Raw genomic sequence first — 18,637 nt, forward strand, 5'->3', positions numbered from 1 at the left:
AAATTCCATGTAACAAATGTGAGTTTCAATATGCATTTATTACTGATCGAGTTCATGCATGTTTTGATATATAACTGTAAAAACACTTTCAAATCAAGGCAGCAACTTTGATACTAAAGATTTTTTTTTCCTCTTTTTTTTTTTTGCATATGGGTGTTCAGATACACTGGAATTGCATATCAATAGCTTTCTTGTACACATGTAAAAAAAACATTTTTTCAAGGTTCACATGTATGAACCTTGACTGTGATTTCTTTAAATGTGTTCCAGTAAAAGCAGTGCATTTCAAGCCCATTCTTAGAGGCCATGCAAGCAAATATAAAAGGCAATGTCTTAAAATCATGTTTGTAAAAATACAATATTTTATATCCCTCTAAAATAGTTTTGATACACTACCTTTCAAAAGTGTTGGGTTGGTAAGATTTTTTAATGTTTTTGAAAGAAGTCTCTTCTGTTAACCAAGGCTGCATTTATTTGATCAAAAATAGTGATATTGTGAAATCTTTAAAATGTAATTCACAAAGCTGAATTTTCAGGTGCTTAAATAACACTTCCTGTTATTATCAAGGTTAAAAAAAACTATGCAGCTTAATATTTTTTTGGAAACCGTAATGCATTTTTCATGATTGTTTTATACATATAGAAAAACATCTGTCACTTTTGATCAATTTGATGTGTCCTTAGTTCCTGAATAAACGTATTTATTCCATTATAAATAAATAAATCTTACTGACCTGAAACAGTAGCTTACCCAATAAGATAAAAATGCCTCATCCTAATTAACAAGCAGGTGTGTTGCAAGTTTTAAACATTCATTAACAACTTATGTGCCGTAATTAACACCTAAGATGCTCTACAAAGAACCAGAAACAATGTGTTTCTGAAAGTGAGAGGAAATCCAGCAATCCTACAGATGACAGGTCTTTTAGTCCGTTGTATAAAATGGCCAAAAGTATGTTTAGCCTATTAAAAACTGTACAAAAATGTTGAAAATGGAGGACTAAAGGAATAGGCACTTTAAGTATACAAGGCCATCATGTGAAATATATCAGCAGTACTGAACAGTCTTCATAAGAATAAGGTCAAGTGTTATTAATATCTAATGCTTCTTAATGCTCAATGACTGTATGGCCGTCACTATTTAGTTTAGGCCTGAAATTTCAGTTAAATCTCCAGCATGTTGCGTCCTTAAGTCACTTTTATGAAATGAAGGCAAATCAACCGACTGTTTTATGGCTAGCAAATGAGTTTTGGTAATGCAAACGAGGGAAGTTTCAAGAAGTTTAAAACATGCTGAAAGAACCCCCATCAAAAATATCAAAAGTCAAAAAAACATTCCCACATTCATTTAGAGCTTATAGTGCTTTCGGCGAGAACTTAAAATCATTCAAAATCTCAGAAGTTCAAACGTTTCCTGGAAACATTAACAGCAAACATAAAAACAGAATCAAAGTCTATTGCTCCGTGGGAAGATGAGAAAGGATGGAGTGTTCTTGTGCAAAGGCTGCGAGCTCTTTAAGGAACTCTGTGAAAAGAACCGTGGCATAGACTTCGGTTTCATTTAAGGGAACCACAGTTTTGGGTTGGATAGTCGGGTTCTTCTGGATTCTGTCTGCTTCAGAACCATGGAGTCCATTCTGTGGACTCGGAGAGTCTGGATTGAAATGGGATTCAAAAAGTCATTGTACGATACATAAACATGGTCACAGAAAACTCCAACCTATACGAGGAAGAGTAACTGAACAAACAAATATGAAACCATTTATCCATTATATTATATTATTGGGTCATGTAAATGAAATATAGACATATGGATCAAATGATTAAGCTTTTAAATTAAGCGTTTTGTGTTTATTAAATCATGAAACAGCATGGCTGAAAGGATAAGAACATGCTCTTACCTCTTAGTGAACTCTCTCTGGCCAGTAAGCAGTGCTGAGCAGCTGTAAGAAGCTCAGGGAAATCTTGATTATTCGCTGACCACTTCTCTATCTGGTTCTTCACTGAGGCCAGGACCTATAAGATCAAGAAGAAGGGAATGATTGAACAGATTCCATATTCTCCTCGATGCGATGCATGCATGAAAGATCCACATTTACACCAATTTCAGGTGATTTGTGAAAAAAGTTTATGAAATATCTTCATTATACCCGAAATCAACATGCAGTGATTGTAATAAAGGTACTTCTCTAACTGATAACTGATTTTTCTGCTTGAAAGCAGTCAGTGGGTCTCTTTGAAATGAACATTCATGTTGGTGTGAACAGGTCTAAAAGTGAAAGCACACCTTTGTGTGTATTAATACATGTATGATGCAACGGATCTAATGCATGCCTCTCAAAGACATGCTGATGAATGCAACCTGCCAGACAAAACCTTCTGAGTTTTCACTATTGCTTTAATCTCTTTTAATGATATGAAATCGGTATAATTCAGTTAATTTACTTGTTTATAAATTATGCTCTACTGAAACACATAGACAACACGATCATGTTGCTCTGCTAAAAGCCATTTCATATCAATTTTGAGGGCTGCATACCCATTTAGCAGATACTTTTCCACTGACGAAGGGGAAATCTAAATAATACCCTACATATTGAGTACAAAACCTTGCTGCGACACTGTAGGTTTGTGCATCTGTATAATATTAGGGTTATAGAGACAAAGGCTACATTCAAATCCGCAACTGAATGTGGCTCAAATCCGAAGCAAAGATCACATGAGCTCGTAAATGTGTCCAACAGTAGACATCGGTCTAAACAGGTGACATTTCTAAACTGACCCGCATACATAATGCGCTCAAAATATCTGGCATGTTAATCGGAGTTAAAGCTGATGTTTATTGGAGGACAGCATTTTTGCATTTTGTGGTCTCTTTTTCTTCTGTGCTAACTCAAATTAAGCATGCAATTACAATGAATTTTCAGTAAGCATGCCTTAAAAACCACATTCATTCAGTCGATCAGATATTGCATGCGCTTCAGTACCTGGTACAGTGAGCGGACGCTAGGCTGGAACACCATGTTTGTGTTGAGAAGGAAGGAACGCAGCAGGGGCTGAGGGTAAGCAGCTAACTGAGCCAGAATACCAGTCAGAAGCAAGTTCACATGGAGTGAGTTACTCGGCATGTTTTCTAGCCGAGACAGCAGTACACTCAGAAATGGCCCTGAGAAAGAGTGAAACAAATATTAGTTAAAAGTAAATAAACTTAAGCAAACTATACAAAATAAATAAGTCACAACAAAAACATCATATAGAACATTAAATTGAGACAACACAAATCGATTCCAAAACTGAGGAATTGAACTAAGGTCAAACTTCATGAGATTTGGGCTACTGTACTTTTATACTGCTGCCACAGATTGCTTTTTAAACCGTGGTTAACCCCTCTCTCCCCCAGAATGTTATTTTGACTGAGGTGGAAAGACCCCCCCCCCCCCCCCCCGGAATGCAATTTAGTAAAGGTTGGACTATTTTTGAGCATCAGCTAGGTTTGTGTTGTTACACAGCCCTAGCAACAATGGTGCTACATAATTCAGTTCAGTGTACAATTTCATGCATGAAATGTAAAATGAGGTTTATGGTGTCTAGATGCCACTTTTTAAGGTAATTACTGGTAATTACTGCTGGAATTATATAGATATAGTATACTGCGTAATGTTTTACACAGCATGAGCAGGCAGTATACACTAATGTACACAGTTGAACACCCATTATGGTTTAAAATGAGTGCACTCGATAATGTCCCTTGAAATAGTGCACTATATAAATGTATGTGTGTATAAGTGTATGAAGAACAATGGCAAAGAACTCAAATAATTTAGCAAAATCACAAAATATGCTTTCTGACCTGTGAAAGGCACAGCATGTGCCCTGCTCCCGCTCTGGGGTTTGGTCCCAAAAGGCGATGGCAACTTTTCAGTCTCTGGTGTTTCTGGCGAGAAAGAGTTAAAGTCGATCTCATCTTCCTCATCACCTATGAGGACTGTAGGACTCTTGAGTTCACCGTCTGCTTTTGCTGGACCACTGTGCTGAGCACCCAGAGTCCTTATGAGCTCCTCATACTGGGCCATAAGGTCCTCCCCTTCCAGTGACGACTTGTGGTCTGATTGGGATTCTCTCTTTTTACTGTCCATTTCATTTAATGGGGAGCTCAAGCCATTGCTCATCAAGGATTCTGAATTTGTAGTCTTTTGATCAGTAACTGGTCCATCTAACAACTCCTGCTTTGCTGGTTCAGGGGGTTTGGATGGTGCATAGCTATTACCAGAGTCATGAGCATCCTTCTGGGCTACCAGTTCATAAACCATAACATCATTCTGGAACTCAGACTCTTCAATGTAAGAGCCCTTCACAATCATAACAGCAGTTTTCCGTAGGTCTTGAATGTGTTTTGGGGGCTCGTCCGGGATGGGACGTATCTCCTGATCTTCCTCTGGATGCGGTTGTGTAGGACAAGCATCATAACTATCATCCCACTCCAGTTCCAGCAATCCAGGAGTAGCAGTGAGATCTTTGAGGGGTTGACCAGAGTGATGCATCTTATTTGGGGTTTTCTTGCCGGTAATTGGTGGCCGAGTCCTACCTGCTTCTTCCAAGGTACTGAGGTGGTATTCTTCTGGAGAAGGGTTCTCCCCATCGTAAGGGGCCGACCACACACGGCATGCTCGCAAACAGTGACCAATGCTGTTTTGTGCATCGTACAAGTAGTGCAGGTAACTAACATCAAGGTAGATCTCTGAGCCAATGACACATGAGTTACCACAGTCGTCCTCCTCTGAGAGGACCTCTTTTGATTCTAGAGGAAAATGTACAAGCAATATTAAAATTGTTACATTTCATGACCTCTTTTTCACAAATACTGATCCTAACAAAAGTATTGCTTGGAATTTATATCAGCTTGTTAACAATTTAATAACCAGCACAGACATAAGCGGATTACATAGTCTGGAATGAAGTAATTAAGTTGAAGCCAGCACTGTTGAAGTTGCAGATTTATTTCAGAAGACTGAAGTCATTGAGACATGAATACCATTTCAGTCTCCAGAGTCCCTTAATCTGAACAAATTTTTATTTAGTTTGATCTTAGTCAACAAATTTACAGGGCATGGTTTTGCGGAGACCAACACAAAACATTAAAACCTAGAAATCCTTTAAAAAACACCTTAAACTATTACTTTTAAAAACTCTTCTGCATTAATCCATGTCAAGTGTTAGGATTCTGCTCCTGAAGGGCAAATGGAGAGTTTCGTGCCAACTTGGCCCAAAACCCTTGCCTGGATGTTTCTAGTCATCCTTGATTAGCTGGTTTAACTGTTTAATTGGGGTTACTGCTAAGCTCTGCAGGACAGTGGCCCTACAGAAACCAAACTGGACACCCCTGATCAAAGTATATATGTTTTGTTATTACAATGACACTTTATGCACAATGCAACTTCAAATTACATAAAATAGCAAACTCTTCAACAGGAAGCAATGGCGCTACATTATACCCGTAGTTCCTATAGGGGAGCCATCAGTGCCTTTTGACCACAGAATGGAGTCCAGTTGTCTGAGTGGAGGTGGAATGGCCTCTGGAGAACAGCAGGAGGGTGTAAGGGCTAGAAACTTGGCGGCCGTTACAGAGTAACAGTCTCTCTCGCTCAGGACTCTCCGCTGACTCAACATCATGTGGTTACATGGGATCAGGTACCTGTCAGGGAAGGAAGGACCACAAGTACAGCGCCGCAAGAAAGACAGATGAACATCAACACTGAGACAATATTTAAAATACACGTGATGCACATAAATAACCCTGAAGAGTCTGCATAAATATACTCACTTGAAAACCAACTGGAGCATGACATCCTCACAATGCAAGCCAATGAGCGTGCGGAACAGCGCCAGCGATACTGTGCCAAGCTGGAACAAAAGCACAGCCTATAAAACACGCTACTAAAAAAACACCAGCTTAATGAAGACACTGCATGTGTAAAACAACAAAACTGGAATTAACAAATTTAAACGGTTTCATATTAATATTGCATAAAACAAAAAACAGGATTCTTAAGGCTCAGTGCTGTAGGGTCTTCTGTTTGAATACACGTGCAAACTAATATTTGAGTTCAAATATTAGTCTTGTTTAATAGAAAGAGCCCGTAATCTACCTTCATTCCTTTATCTAATCTATCAACCAATTCTTAATACTTTTGGAGCCTGTCTTCACCCTTTCAACTTCACCCAAGCTCTGCACTCTTACAAAATCTCCCATTATAATCAATGATGCTGACTACGCTACACAATGAATCTTATTTCCATCGTGTTTACACTTTGTTGGTTATGATAAAAGGATTTGCAAGCGTGCAGAAGGTCGCACTAACCAAATCTCATTTTCAATGTATCGCCCAGCACTAGTTCAGTGGCCTGTTCTCAAGTAAGTACTGCTTTTTGAGAAATTGTGGTTACCTGAAAAGGAGTATTGATGCGGCTGACCAGCGTGTCCAAAATGTGTACATTGTCATGGCGATGGAGCAGGATGAAGCTTAGTAAGGTGTGCAGCAATGCAGGATCAGTTACGCTGCGTATGAAGAGGTCCAGGTATGCTGTTGTGGTCATCACCTCTTCAAGTGTCAGCTACAGAAGATTAGAGTTCTTAAAATCCAATTTTACTGATATCAGGTATCAGATCTAGGAAGAAAATGGCTTACTGCCCACTAACCTTGTGTAATGCTGGTGCTAAAACAGGTACCAGAAAACCATTATGAATGTAGCCAACTAGCTGGTCTCTAATGGAAGGATGGGCCACCTACACACAAATTGACACGGTATAAATACATTTTTATTCCTTTTATCTACTGGGCACATAAAGATAAGGGTACTGCAGTAATGCTTATTTATAGCTCAACCTTTGTCACCTGACATAAGACTTCAAGAAAATTTTTTGCAAAATATGCAGAGGAAGTTTGAATGTGTAAATTGACCCAATCCTCTTTCTGCAGGGCCACTGTCCAGCAGAATTTAACTATAGTCCCCACTAAACACACCTGAACTAGCCAATTAAGGTCTTCAGGATCTTAGAAAGTGGCCCTCCAGGAGCAGGACTGGACACCTCTGCTACAGACATGAAATTAAGTAGCACATGCACACACCTGTATGACAGCATTGCAGAACTCCAAGGAGTTAAGAAACTGCACAAGAGCGGGGAACTGCTGCCAATCCTCATTGTGCAGACAGTGCCACTCTTCACTGGGTACATCCAACTTGGTGGGTAAAGAGGAGTAAAGCCCACTCAGACCTGTAGCCAAAACCTTCATCAAAAATAACAAACAATAAACATACAACTGTTACTCCAGTTCATTCATCTGTAAGTACGGCTAAAAGGGTTAGCTGACATTATCAACAATGTCCACCATAAAAAAAATTGTTGATAAATATTTTTGTTGTTGAATAGTCGTTTTCTCTCATTTGACCTCATTTAAGGGCCTGCAATAACGTGGCTTGACCAGTGAGGTGCTGTGCAATCCAATGAAAGACACACACTTACGAAAAGTGCAAATAAAGTCTAACCAGTAGTAGTAAAAAAAATAATAAAAAATAAAATCATTCTGCTGTCATGTGTAGAGGGGGGCGATATATTACCGGTGAATTTCTTTTTCATTCTTTGCTTAGGGTTAAAAAGTTGTTTGCTATAAGCAAGTAGTGTTTTACTGTTAAAAACCATCCTGATGCTGCTAAGAGCAGCGTTTAGATGAATATGTAAATATGTGCTGTGTTTTTTCCTCTCAATAACAAAATAAACACACAAGAAACATGACAGCAGTGGTAAAAACTTGAAAGCAGCTCTATATGTATATGAATATGTATAACCCCATATGTACACAATTTGCAAAGATCAATAATCCGTCAAAGCCTACTGAATAGTCAGTGAAATAATCAATGATTAGTCAATAAATCATTTTAATGATCATTAGATTAATCGGTTTTCAAAATAATCGTTTGTTGCAGCCCTATCTGATTCTGCACCCATAAAAATCAACTGGGAGAAACGTAGTATTTTCTTCTTCTGGCTTTGAAATCAATGATAAACATCGATGGTTGTCTGGATTATAATATATGGACAGTGAATAAATTTAATTGCCAATTCATTCAAAATACACTTGTGAACTCTTCAATAAAAGGCAATCATTTACATGCCTCCTGGCTTCATTCACTGGCAGAAGAATGTGAGTACTCATCCATGGTGTAACAGATTATGCAATTATCTCTAATGAATTTACATAAGCAAATACTGTGCAGCTGGATGCCCTTACAGGACCCACGGCGGGAGATATTTAAAATAAAAATGTGATAATATTCAGAAACAATCCATGCATTCAATAAAAATGTAACCAGTTTAAGTGACCTTTTGGCTTCATTGGGATTTCATTGCGATTTCATAAATAGCCAGATATGAGATTACTCAAAAGTGTTATTTTTTATCAATAGAGTTCATGCTCATTGTAAGCGTAGGCTGTAAATGTCATATTTCGTCAGGGTTTGCTACTTCATATAATTATGATGAAGATGTTGATGTACAGTAGATGTTCATTCAAACCCTGTTTTTGTTCGTTGGTCTTATTTAATGAGCCATCTTTACAGATGAAAAGATTTCAGCCTACAACATTCAACATTCTATAATAGTTTGTTTGAAAATAAACACTAAAAACTAAAACAATCAGGTTTAAATGTTCACAACATCCATATTCATTTTGAAACTGACTAAAGATTGCATTTAAGTATTATTAAATGTTTTGCATTTCTTTGAGCACAAGATGATGGCAAAGTAATCTAAATAAAAGCATGCATGGTTAAATATGCATTATGCACCTATAGATAACCAATATATCAGTACCATCTTAATTATACTGGGATTCAATACAGTATTTTACACGGTGAAATGGGAATGCCTTTTTATGCACTCAACACTTCAGAAAGCACTATGGTCCCTAAAGACGATTTAATTAATTAATTGGTAATTAAGCCAATGCACAGCATTAAATAAAGCAAGGCAGCACAGCAGTCACTCTAGTTATCATAAGCACTTCTAAACAGAATCCAAGTACTTTAAAAAAGATAAACATAAATAGCGAAACAGTATAAACATAAGAGGAGGATATATAATAATAGGCCTTCATACCGGGCAGAAATAGGTGTTCTCTGCGATGTGTTTGGCCACAACTTTGTTCTCAGCAGAAAGAGCCATGATGAGCAGAAGTGCATCTCTGGCCTGCTGTCCTACTGAGCCTTCCCTGTGTATGAAAGGGATGAGTAGGGAGAAGATGAGGAAATTAGCAGCTCCTTGGTCCTCGCTCGTATGGAAAAATAACTCCAAGACTGACGGGTCTTTAGCCAGGACACAGCACAGCTGATTCAAGAGCAGCACGAGTTCTGTCTCCACAGCGGAGGAGCTTGGACTCGATGGGGAGCCGGAGCAGGATGACAAGATCATCATCAAAGGCTTGAGCACAGGTTTATGATGAAGTAATGGCTGCTTGGCTTGTCCGATCAGCATCTCGTACATCTTCAGTTGCTCCAATTTCATATCATCTGTGAATTCTCGCCTCAGGCTCCAGATAAACAGTCGCTCCAACACGTTCTCCATCACCACAAACTCCAGGATGGGCCCCATGGCTCCATTCTGGCCACACTCCTCCTCCATGAGGAGGAAGAGCATGTGCTCTACATAGTTCTGCACGGCGCTGGCCTCATCGCCAGGGATTGGACCGAAACGGAAGCTGCCGAATCCTCCACCCCCAGCAAGACCATGACCTCCACCCAGGCCACCAACATTACTGCGCAGCGGGTCATGCTTCTCTAGAATCTTCACCACCTGAGAAAACGTCAAGAGACCAGTAGTCGTTCACACTGGAGAGAACAGTCATTGTATAGCAAGTTCCCTTTAAGGCATGACGTCGCTAAATGATTTTTCTTAACTAGATGAGTTAAATTTGGAAACTTAATGTTGGCTTGAAATACCTACTTTTAAGTTTGATGATTTTAAGTGTATAAAATGCTATTAACGTTCTAACTGCTAAAATGTTTAAGCACATTGCTAATATGAATTAGCATGTTGCTACCATGTTTTAATACTTTGCTAGCAAGTTTTAACAAATTGCCTGTATGTTTTAACATGTTGCTAGCATGTTTTAACACCATTTAACATTGTTAACATGATTTAGCACACTGTTAGCATGTTTTAGCATGTGGCTAACACAATTTAACATGTTCCTAAATGTACACTGCTAACATGTTTTAACATTTTAACATGATTAAGCACATTGCTAGCATGTTTTAACATGTTAACACTATTTAACATACTGTTAACATGATTTAACTCACTGTTAACATGTTTTAGCATGTGGCTAGCACAAATTAACATGTTCCTAAATGATACACTGCTAAAATGTTTTAACACGTTGCTAGCATGTTTTAAAACGGTAATATGATTTAGCACATTGCTAGCATACTTTAACATGTTGCTGGCATGTTTTAACATGATTTAGCACATTGGTCGCATGTTTTAACATGGTGTTAACACCATTTAACATATTGTTAACATGATTTAACACACTGTTAGCATGTTTTAGCATGTGGCTAGCACAATTTAACATGTTCCCAAAATGATACACTGCATGCATTTTTTACATGTTGCTAGCATGTTTTAAAATGGTAACATGATTTAGCACATTGCTAGCATGTTTTAACATGTTTTTAATTTAACATATTGGAAGTGCATGCGAGGCCAATGGCATATTGCTCTTTAACAAAGTGCATTATTCATCAATGCAAAAGCAAGAAGTGGTGAAAGAGTGAAACTAATCCAAATGAGTACTAAAATATTCAAATGATCTCATATGCTGTTTCCATTTCCAAAAATCACCCTAATTTCCGTCTTTAGAGTTTCTCTAATGGCCTGAACTCGTCTTCTGTACCCAAACAATGCTCCTATGTTCTGGAGCATTCTGCTGAATCGACAGAAGAGGTCAGGAGCCTCATTCACAGTCTAACACCAACGAGATTTTAACAGCTTACAAAACATTTTTTTAAATATTTAGAAATATATTTTAATATTGTATCATTTATATATATATATATATGTATGTAAATATACTTAGTAATTGTTTTATTATTGCATTTCATCATTAAGCCTCATATAAAATAAACAAAGTAACACTACTCATATAATATTTGGTTTGTGCACAGAAATACTTTTTGTTTTGCAAGTTAATCCTAACATGAAAGTCATCATATATGTTTTTCTATTTCGCCAACAGTAGCATCATGCATACAGAAAACTGTAGAAAAACAGCAAATGAAGAAAGAAGATAAAAGGTATAAAATATTCAGTACATGTGCCCAGTGGTTTTTGAACACGATCATGCATGTTTCAGGGTCCACTCCTTTCGGGACCAGTGACTGGCCTCTTCTTTTCCCACTGACAACCATGGATGTCATTGTTTTGCCCTCCCAGCTGGACTAAACCATCATGAAGGGTGGAGTTGATGCCAAAGTAGCTTTAGACACTGCCAACCTGGAGATAAACACAGAACAGCCTGATTAAAAAAAAAAAAAAAACACTAACAATACATCAGAGAACATTTAGGTTGCGGTCTGTTTTAATGTGCATCATTATTTCAGTGGCTGTCTTGACAACAGCAATGTGTAATCTGTAGAAAATCAAAGCCTTCCAAGCGAGGTGTGTTGCAATGATGTGGCTGCCTTAATGCGAATGAATGAGTTAACTCAGCTTCAATCCCTTAAAGATGCTGATTAACAGCATCTGGATATGAGCTTTGTGTGCTATGCAATATCATACATGCTGCGTCTTATGTAATGCATCCTAAAATAAAGAAATGTTGCAGTACTGTAACTCACTGCTTATCTCACACTGTATATGCCGAGCTATTTTTATCAAATCAATAAACAGACCCACAGCCTTAAGCATTGAAATCACAGCTATTGGCTTCAACCAAATGTGTGTGCAAGCACCAGTGATTATAGATGGATATAAGACACTCTCTGTCTCTAGTCAAAAATGTGTGTAGGAAGTATTATCTATAGCTTCTTTGGTGTGTGTGTGTTATCTAAAGGATGAGCAAAGGCATAAAAAAATGGCATTCTCAACAATCCATGTGGTCTGAAGACAGCGTTAAAAAAAATCATAGTAAAAATCATACAAATTATGTAATGACAAAATAAAATAAAAAAATTACATTAAAAAAAATCATATATTTTGGATATACTCCGGTCATTCTCTAAAATGTCATGAGATGCATGCTGGGATGCCATTAAAACTGTTTATTCTTTTCCCATTAATTCACAGTCATGCATTGATTTTTTGTTTTCATTATGTTAAGTTTTATTTTATTTTTTTTTAAATACATAGGCACAAATTTCATTTTTCTACAAAACTAATTCCAAGCACTTTTCAAGCATTTGATCTTGATTTAAGCCTACAGAAGAAGATTTGATTTGAGGTTGATCAATATCGTTTTATATCAATCAAAACAAATAAAGATTATTATGCAAGAATAATTCTCCCCCAAAAACAATACATAAAACAAATGATAAAAAATAATAAATGCTACACCACAAAAAAATGCATATTTTACTCTCATTATTATTATCAGTGGTCAAAAGGTTTAACGAGATGTCCTCCATCTCAGCATCAGCATGTATAAATCTTTACAACCAGGATCCTAAATCAGTGCATCACACACACCATAGCTGTGAATTTACCATGTGAATCTTTACACAATACTAAACAGCCAATCAGGATGCAGAAACTACTGCCCATGCATTAATTCAGAGCCAATCACTGCAGAAAGCCCAGTTTGAAACACAAAAAAAGCCAGACACATTTACGTTTTTTGTTACACGTGGAGCATCCACTCTCACTAAAGCACAGAAACCCAGAGGTTTTGAATCTCCGCCTACCTCAACCAGACTACTGCTGAAAGCGGCTTCAGGAGACACAGTATTTCGTAAAGCGGAAAATATCCACATCTTCAGAGGGTTCTGGAGCACTTTTGAGATAATGTAGATTGAGATCTAGTCAAGGGGATTCTGAAAAAAATTAAAGAATGGGAAGCTGTGTTAATGAGAGCAGTGTGAGTGAGACGAGCACGGCCAGGAAATGACCAGATGAATCAGAGCAGTGATAAAGAGGTTTAGAATGGTACTGCAGAAGAGAATCAGGAAGACACGAGAAGAAGAGCTGGGAATTCAGAAATGGAGGGGGGGGGGGGGGGGTGAGATAGAGAAAGCTTCTGTCTGTAAAACTGCATAAAACCTGAAATAAAGCCACTCTTAAACCCCATTCAATAAATGAACAGACAGACAGGGCATGAAAACACTGATCGCATGAGCCACTGCAGCTGGAGGAGATGAAGTAGTTCAACTTCTGTCAAGACCAGCCCTGCAAATTTAAATGTATATTTAAAAAATATAAAATTTTGCATGTAATGTCAGAATATATTTATTTGAAGTAAAAATAGTTACCGTATTCGAAACATTTAATTAAACAAACACTCAAAAAAAAAAAAAAAAAAAAAAGCTGCACATCACAGGAATAAATTACGAAGGTAAAATATATTTCAAAAGGTGTTTTAAACTGTAATAACATTTCACTTATACTGTTTTTATTTACTTTATTTGCCTGGTTATGTCTAAAACCCATTTAAAGGGATAGTTCACCCAAAAACAATTCAGATTTACTCACCCTCAAGCCATCCAATGCATGTACAACTTCAGACAAATTATATCGGCGCTATATTAAAAAATGCACTGGTTCTTCAAATCTTTACAATGGCAGTGAATGAGGGTACAGATTTAGAAGCTCTAAAAAATTTGTCCATCCATCATAAAAAGTTCTCCACACAGCTCCGAGGGGTTAATAAAAAATGCAAGCGGGCAGCAGTACTCTAAAGTATGCAAAAATACAGCACCTTTCTGCTTCCACTCAAAATATGCATTTACAAAATTATATATTAAATGATCTGTTGCGTATTAGGAGCTGAAATGTCTCAGACACATTCTGGGGAAACCTGAGACTTATATTAGATGTTGTAAGAAGAGGCATAATAGGTCCCTTTAAATAGAACACAGATTCTATTCATCTGAAAGAAGAAAGAAATATACACCTATGATGGCTTGAGGGTGAGTAATCATGGGGTAATTTTCATTTTTGGGTGAACTATCCCTTTTAAATTTGTTGGAGATCATTTTCAGGAGGTTATGATGCCTTGAAAGTTTCTTTACATGATGCCTTCATACAACAGAGGACGGAGAAAACCTCTGGAGAGGAAACTACACTGGATTCTTGATCTTGTTCTACTTCTTCAAAGAGATGAAAAGAGATACTGGGACAAATCTGGGGCAGACATTAGGGAAATGACTTTCCTGACTGAGAACCAGAGATGTCTTATCATAGTAATGCTCCTGTACGAGCACAATGGACCTATGTTTGCCTCAGATTAACCACACTTCTCTAGTTAAGGTTAATTCTGTTAACTCGATACTTACCACAAACCTCAGCAAGAATATTTAAGGCATGCATTTGGCTCAATAGGACTTGAAAAAACTGATTTTTATCGGAGCACACTTTATATACAGAAGGCATGGAATGACGTCACTCTTATAATGTCATGCCACACCATTGAAAAACAGGTTCCATGTGTTTGTAGTCACAGCAAATCTCACAGGGCTTCATTAAAGCACCTGTTCACATACAAAAAAACGTTTAACAACTGAGAAAATGCAGAGTTCCTTTTTTCCTTACCAGGCCGTCACGTTATAAAAGTAATGTGATACTGGTCAGGGCTGGACTATTTGCTTGGAGTCCCTTTGTAATTGACTCTCCTTTGAGAATGGGTTGTGTTTCACGCCCTGCAAGCCTAAGGGAGTGTCCATGGAGCTTTTCATGCTGAAGTGAGACAGAAACACGGCTAGCAAGTCAGTCCCACCCTATCACAGGGCTGTTGTCGTAACTTGTGTTGGAGATTGTTTTCTGTGCAGTCATGCACTAGCACTTGTCCAGCACATGTCCGACTGCCATAAGTCAGATCATTCATTTGAAACAGGAATTAGGTTTTGAAGGGGGTTAACACCAGAAATACAGAATCATTCATTAAGGACTCTTAAAATTCATTACATTTTCACTTTATATGAAATAAGAAAGCATACAAGGTAAAAATGTATATGATAAAATTATACTTAAGAAATCTATACTATAAATGGTGTATAAAAGCGTATAAAAACACTAAAAACTATAATTACTCATTTTAAAATGCTACATGCTAGTCACAAAATTGTGTTTGTACGTTTTTTAAAAAGGGGTACATTTAACAATATTAATAAACTATTAGTGCTTTTCAAGATTAATTTAATAATAATTTACAATAATGTATGGTCTTTGATCTCCTAGGATATGACTTTCATGATGAAAAAACACCTGGCCCTTGCTCTCTCTCTCTCTCTCTCTCTCTCACACACACACACACACACACACACACACACACACACACACACACACACACAGGCACGTACACATGAAGGACACCCAAGCAAATCAAAGCTGGCATGTCTGTCATGATATAGCACTGTCTCAATGGGGATTTAACAGCATGAGGACATTTATTACAGTGTCAGAGTCTACTCAAAAATTTACAACAGATGCAAAGAGGAGACAACTACAGCCTCGAGTACAGGACCTGGTTTAGGGCTTGATTTCTGACCCGACGGTGAACGCACACATGAAATCATTTTCGAAAACTACATCTGTCCCTGGAATCATAAAGAGCACCAATGCATTTAGATCTTTATATAAGATAACCAGAACTGGCCTGTGATAATGCAGAAGGTTAAACTGAACACATATGAGATGCAAACCTGCTGTATGTTTATACTTTTCAGCCAGGGACCTACCCAGAGTTCACAGCACAAGATCTGCATAAATATTAACACAACACCTGTCTCCATCCTGATTGGTGGAACTGCACAGGCCTAGAGGTAACTTGAGACCAGTAACTATAGAGAGACATTTGCGATCCTCTTGGTACTTTGAAACAGGGAAGTATGGTGGGAAGACAATGACTTTACATAATGTGAGAATCCATGCAAATGTGCTATGCTTGCAGTTTTCCATACCAAAACATGGTGCGTGTTTATATTATGTTTGCAGAGTTTGTCCACACTTACAAGCAGCAAGAAAATATCCAGAGAAACTGAAAATTTATGACGGCAATCCTTCCCAAAAAAATAAGCTTTACAAAGGGAGATGATTTTTTTTGGAGCTGCAGATGAAAGGCGGAGGGGGACAAAACCAAATCAAACACAAAATGTCATTTATCAGAACAAAAATAAAAACTATTTTAACTTGTGAGAAATAAAAACAGAAAGGCAGGGTGCAAACCAGCAGTTAGAGATGAGACAAAAAAGGTGAAACTATGCAGCAAAAATAATAATAATAATGAAAGTTACATATGAATCCATTAGATAAATTTGATAAATTAAAAAAAGTTCAAAATGAGTTTGAAATGAACACATTACTTCATCTTCTGAAAATGCCTGAGGAAAAATAAACACTGCTGAGATCCTGATATAACAGGCATGGTACATCATAGATTGCTTGCTAGAGTTTATCGTGAACATGTGGGATGTTCACATGGAAGGTTTCAAAGGAGAAGGACAAACAAAATGAGAGATCCAAAAAAATGATAGAGAGAGATAGTTTGCAAACAGAAAGCCCCTATGAGAAAGCAAGAGAGGCGCATGCTTGCTGCAATTAGACAAGTCAGATCAAACGCAGAGATGAGAGAGACGCTTTCTGAATGCTTTTTGAAGTCTGAACTCTCTTTTCAGTCCCATTGAGACTTTTTTTTCCTGTAAGCTATAGGCATTCAACACCACCCTTTCACCAGGAGTCTCCGATGATTCAGTCTGAGTAAACAAGATTTATGAATGGAATATAATAAATCAGAAATGAGTGACATTACTGAAGGCAGGGATTTAAAAACATTGTTTTCCTAATACTGTGACATTCATAGTTCAAGTGATGCTATAATCAGTCACTATTCCTACAGCATTCCCAAGTGAGTCTAATATCACAGCTACGCAGTGGTGAAGGTTAGTGTGTGTGTGTGTGTGTGTGTGTGTTTTAATCCTCAGCACAAGACAAGGCTGAATCAGGCAAGGGCAAGCCAAGGGGAGGAGCTACAGCTGGAGCAGTCTACTGAAGTTTAGATAGAAGTTAATGCTCTTAATCTGTTTTCTATTTCAGATCCACATAAAAGTAGTACAATATGAACCTGAAGTGTTGCTCCTTTCAAAAACCAGACAATCCATGATGTTCATCCAGGAGAACTGGAAATAAATAAATAACTAAAATGAAAAGATAAAAATGCTAATTTAAAATATTAATTAAAACTATAATACGGTAGTATATAAATAATACTAATATTATTCAGCTGCTGGAGTGCATTATGGAATGATATGCACGAAAGGCAACTGTGAAAACAGTCATTTTTAAAGCAGTAAGCCATATTTTTTAACACAAATTTACTAGGACAATCTTAATCGGCTTGTTTGTGCTTGGTAAAAACAGACCACTATAAAGTCACAAAACATCACAGGTGTATCCAGAATCAAAGGTGTGTGACTTGTTTCACCTGTTGCGAAGAAAAGCATTGCAACACACACACACACACACACACTGGGAGTTTCTCATGTGCACTAACAACCCTAATTCTACTAAACAGTCAGAGGTTTTCTCTCACGGTTTTGTCAGATCTGTTCTTCATCATTAACTAACATTTACACTGTTTGCACTCTCCTGGATGTCTGATTATCAGTCAATTTACAACCAACTCTTGTGGCACAACTTGCTTGCAATACGCTTTAAATAAAAGTGATTAAAATACAGAGTGTGATCCTTTAAAAAAGAAGGTAACTCGTAATACACAATGCAATCTTAACACTGAATCAACAATTAAATCTCTGTAAACTATAGATTCCTATTATTGTTGGTGAATAAAAAACGAATTCAAACAACAACAAAAATCTCTGCTGCATTTTTCAAGTCATGTCAACAAAGAAACCAAAGAAGTCATTTCAGCACTACACGAGATTATCAGAATAGAATTAGGAGTGTAACTAGGTAGTTTATTAACTCTGTAGTTAGTTAAACAAACAACTAGGTTTTCTTGAAGTAGTCATGGCTCCAACTTGAGTTCACACAATCTAGAACAACCTGTTTCTGTCGGAGCTGGCAGAGAAACAATGGAACTAGCAAACAGCAAAACATAATCATAAAACATATACAAATAAAACAGCAACAACATGGACAGTAGTGTGAAATGACACATACTTCGCCTTCAGTGTCCAGAGGTTTTTTTCTTCCACACCTGACAAACTTCTCCTGTCACATTCCGCTGGCGTTAACCCGATCATAATCCCTTCTCGTTATTGATTTCATAATGACGGCTCAGTACAGATCACACTTAGTAGATCCGGGGATCTCCGACGCCACTTTTCTCTCTCGGTCACCTGAAAGAGGGTAAGAAAGGTGAGCTCCCAAGCCACGCCCCTAACTTTCTACACCCGAGCCGTGATTGGCTGCCGC

At 37.6% G+C, this 18,637-nt stretch overlaps 1 protein-coding gene and 1 long non-coding RNA gene across 2 annotated transcripts; both read right to left on the minus strand.

Moving 5' to 3' along the window:
- Positions 1-756: 756 nt before the first annotated feature.
- Positions 757-11,519, minus strand: LOC132142162 (FHF complex subunit HOOK-interacting protein 1A-like). Its single transcript, XM_059551814.1, has 11 exons — positions 11,368-11,519; positions 9,155-9,847; positions 7,128-7,286; positions 6,698-6,784; positions 6,445-6,612; positions 5,822-5,901; positions 5,493-5,692; positions 3,851-4,798; positions 2,988-3,166; positions 1,902-2,016; positions 757-1,654 (listed from the first exon to the last, which is right to left on the minus strand). Exons 1-11 carry the CDS (start codon positions 11,470-11,472, stop codon positions 1,455-1,457), a joined length of 2,934 nt encoding a protein of 977 aa, XP_059407797.1. The 5' UTR covers positions 11,473-11,519; the 3' UTR covers positions 757-1,454.
- A 4-nt stretch (positions 11,520-11,523) lies between these two features.
- On the minus strand, positions 11,524-18,602 carry LOC132142163 (uncharacterized). Its single transcript, XR_009434025.1, has 3 exons — positions 18,383-18,602; positions 12,955-13,083; positions 11,524-11,548 (listed from the first exon to the last, which is right to left on the minus strand). It is a non-coding gene; the product is annotated as an uncharacterized LOC132142163 (long non-coding RNA).
- Between the last annotated feature and the right edge of the window lie 35 nt (positions 18,603-18,637).

This window comes from Carassius carassius, chromosome 6 (genome assembly GCF_963082965.1).
Source record: "Carassius carassius chromosome 6, fCarCar2.1, whole genome shotgun sequence".
Lineage (NCBI taxonomy): Eukaryota > Metazoa > Chordata > Actinopteri > Cypriniformes > Cyprinidae > Carassius > Carassius carassius.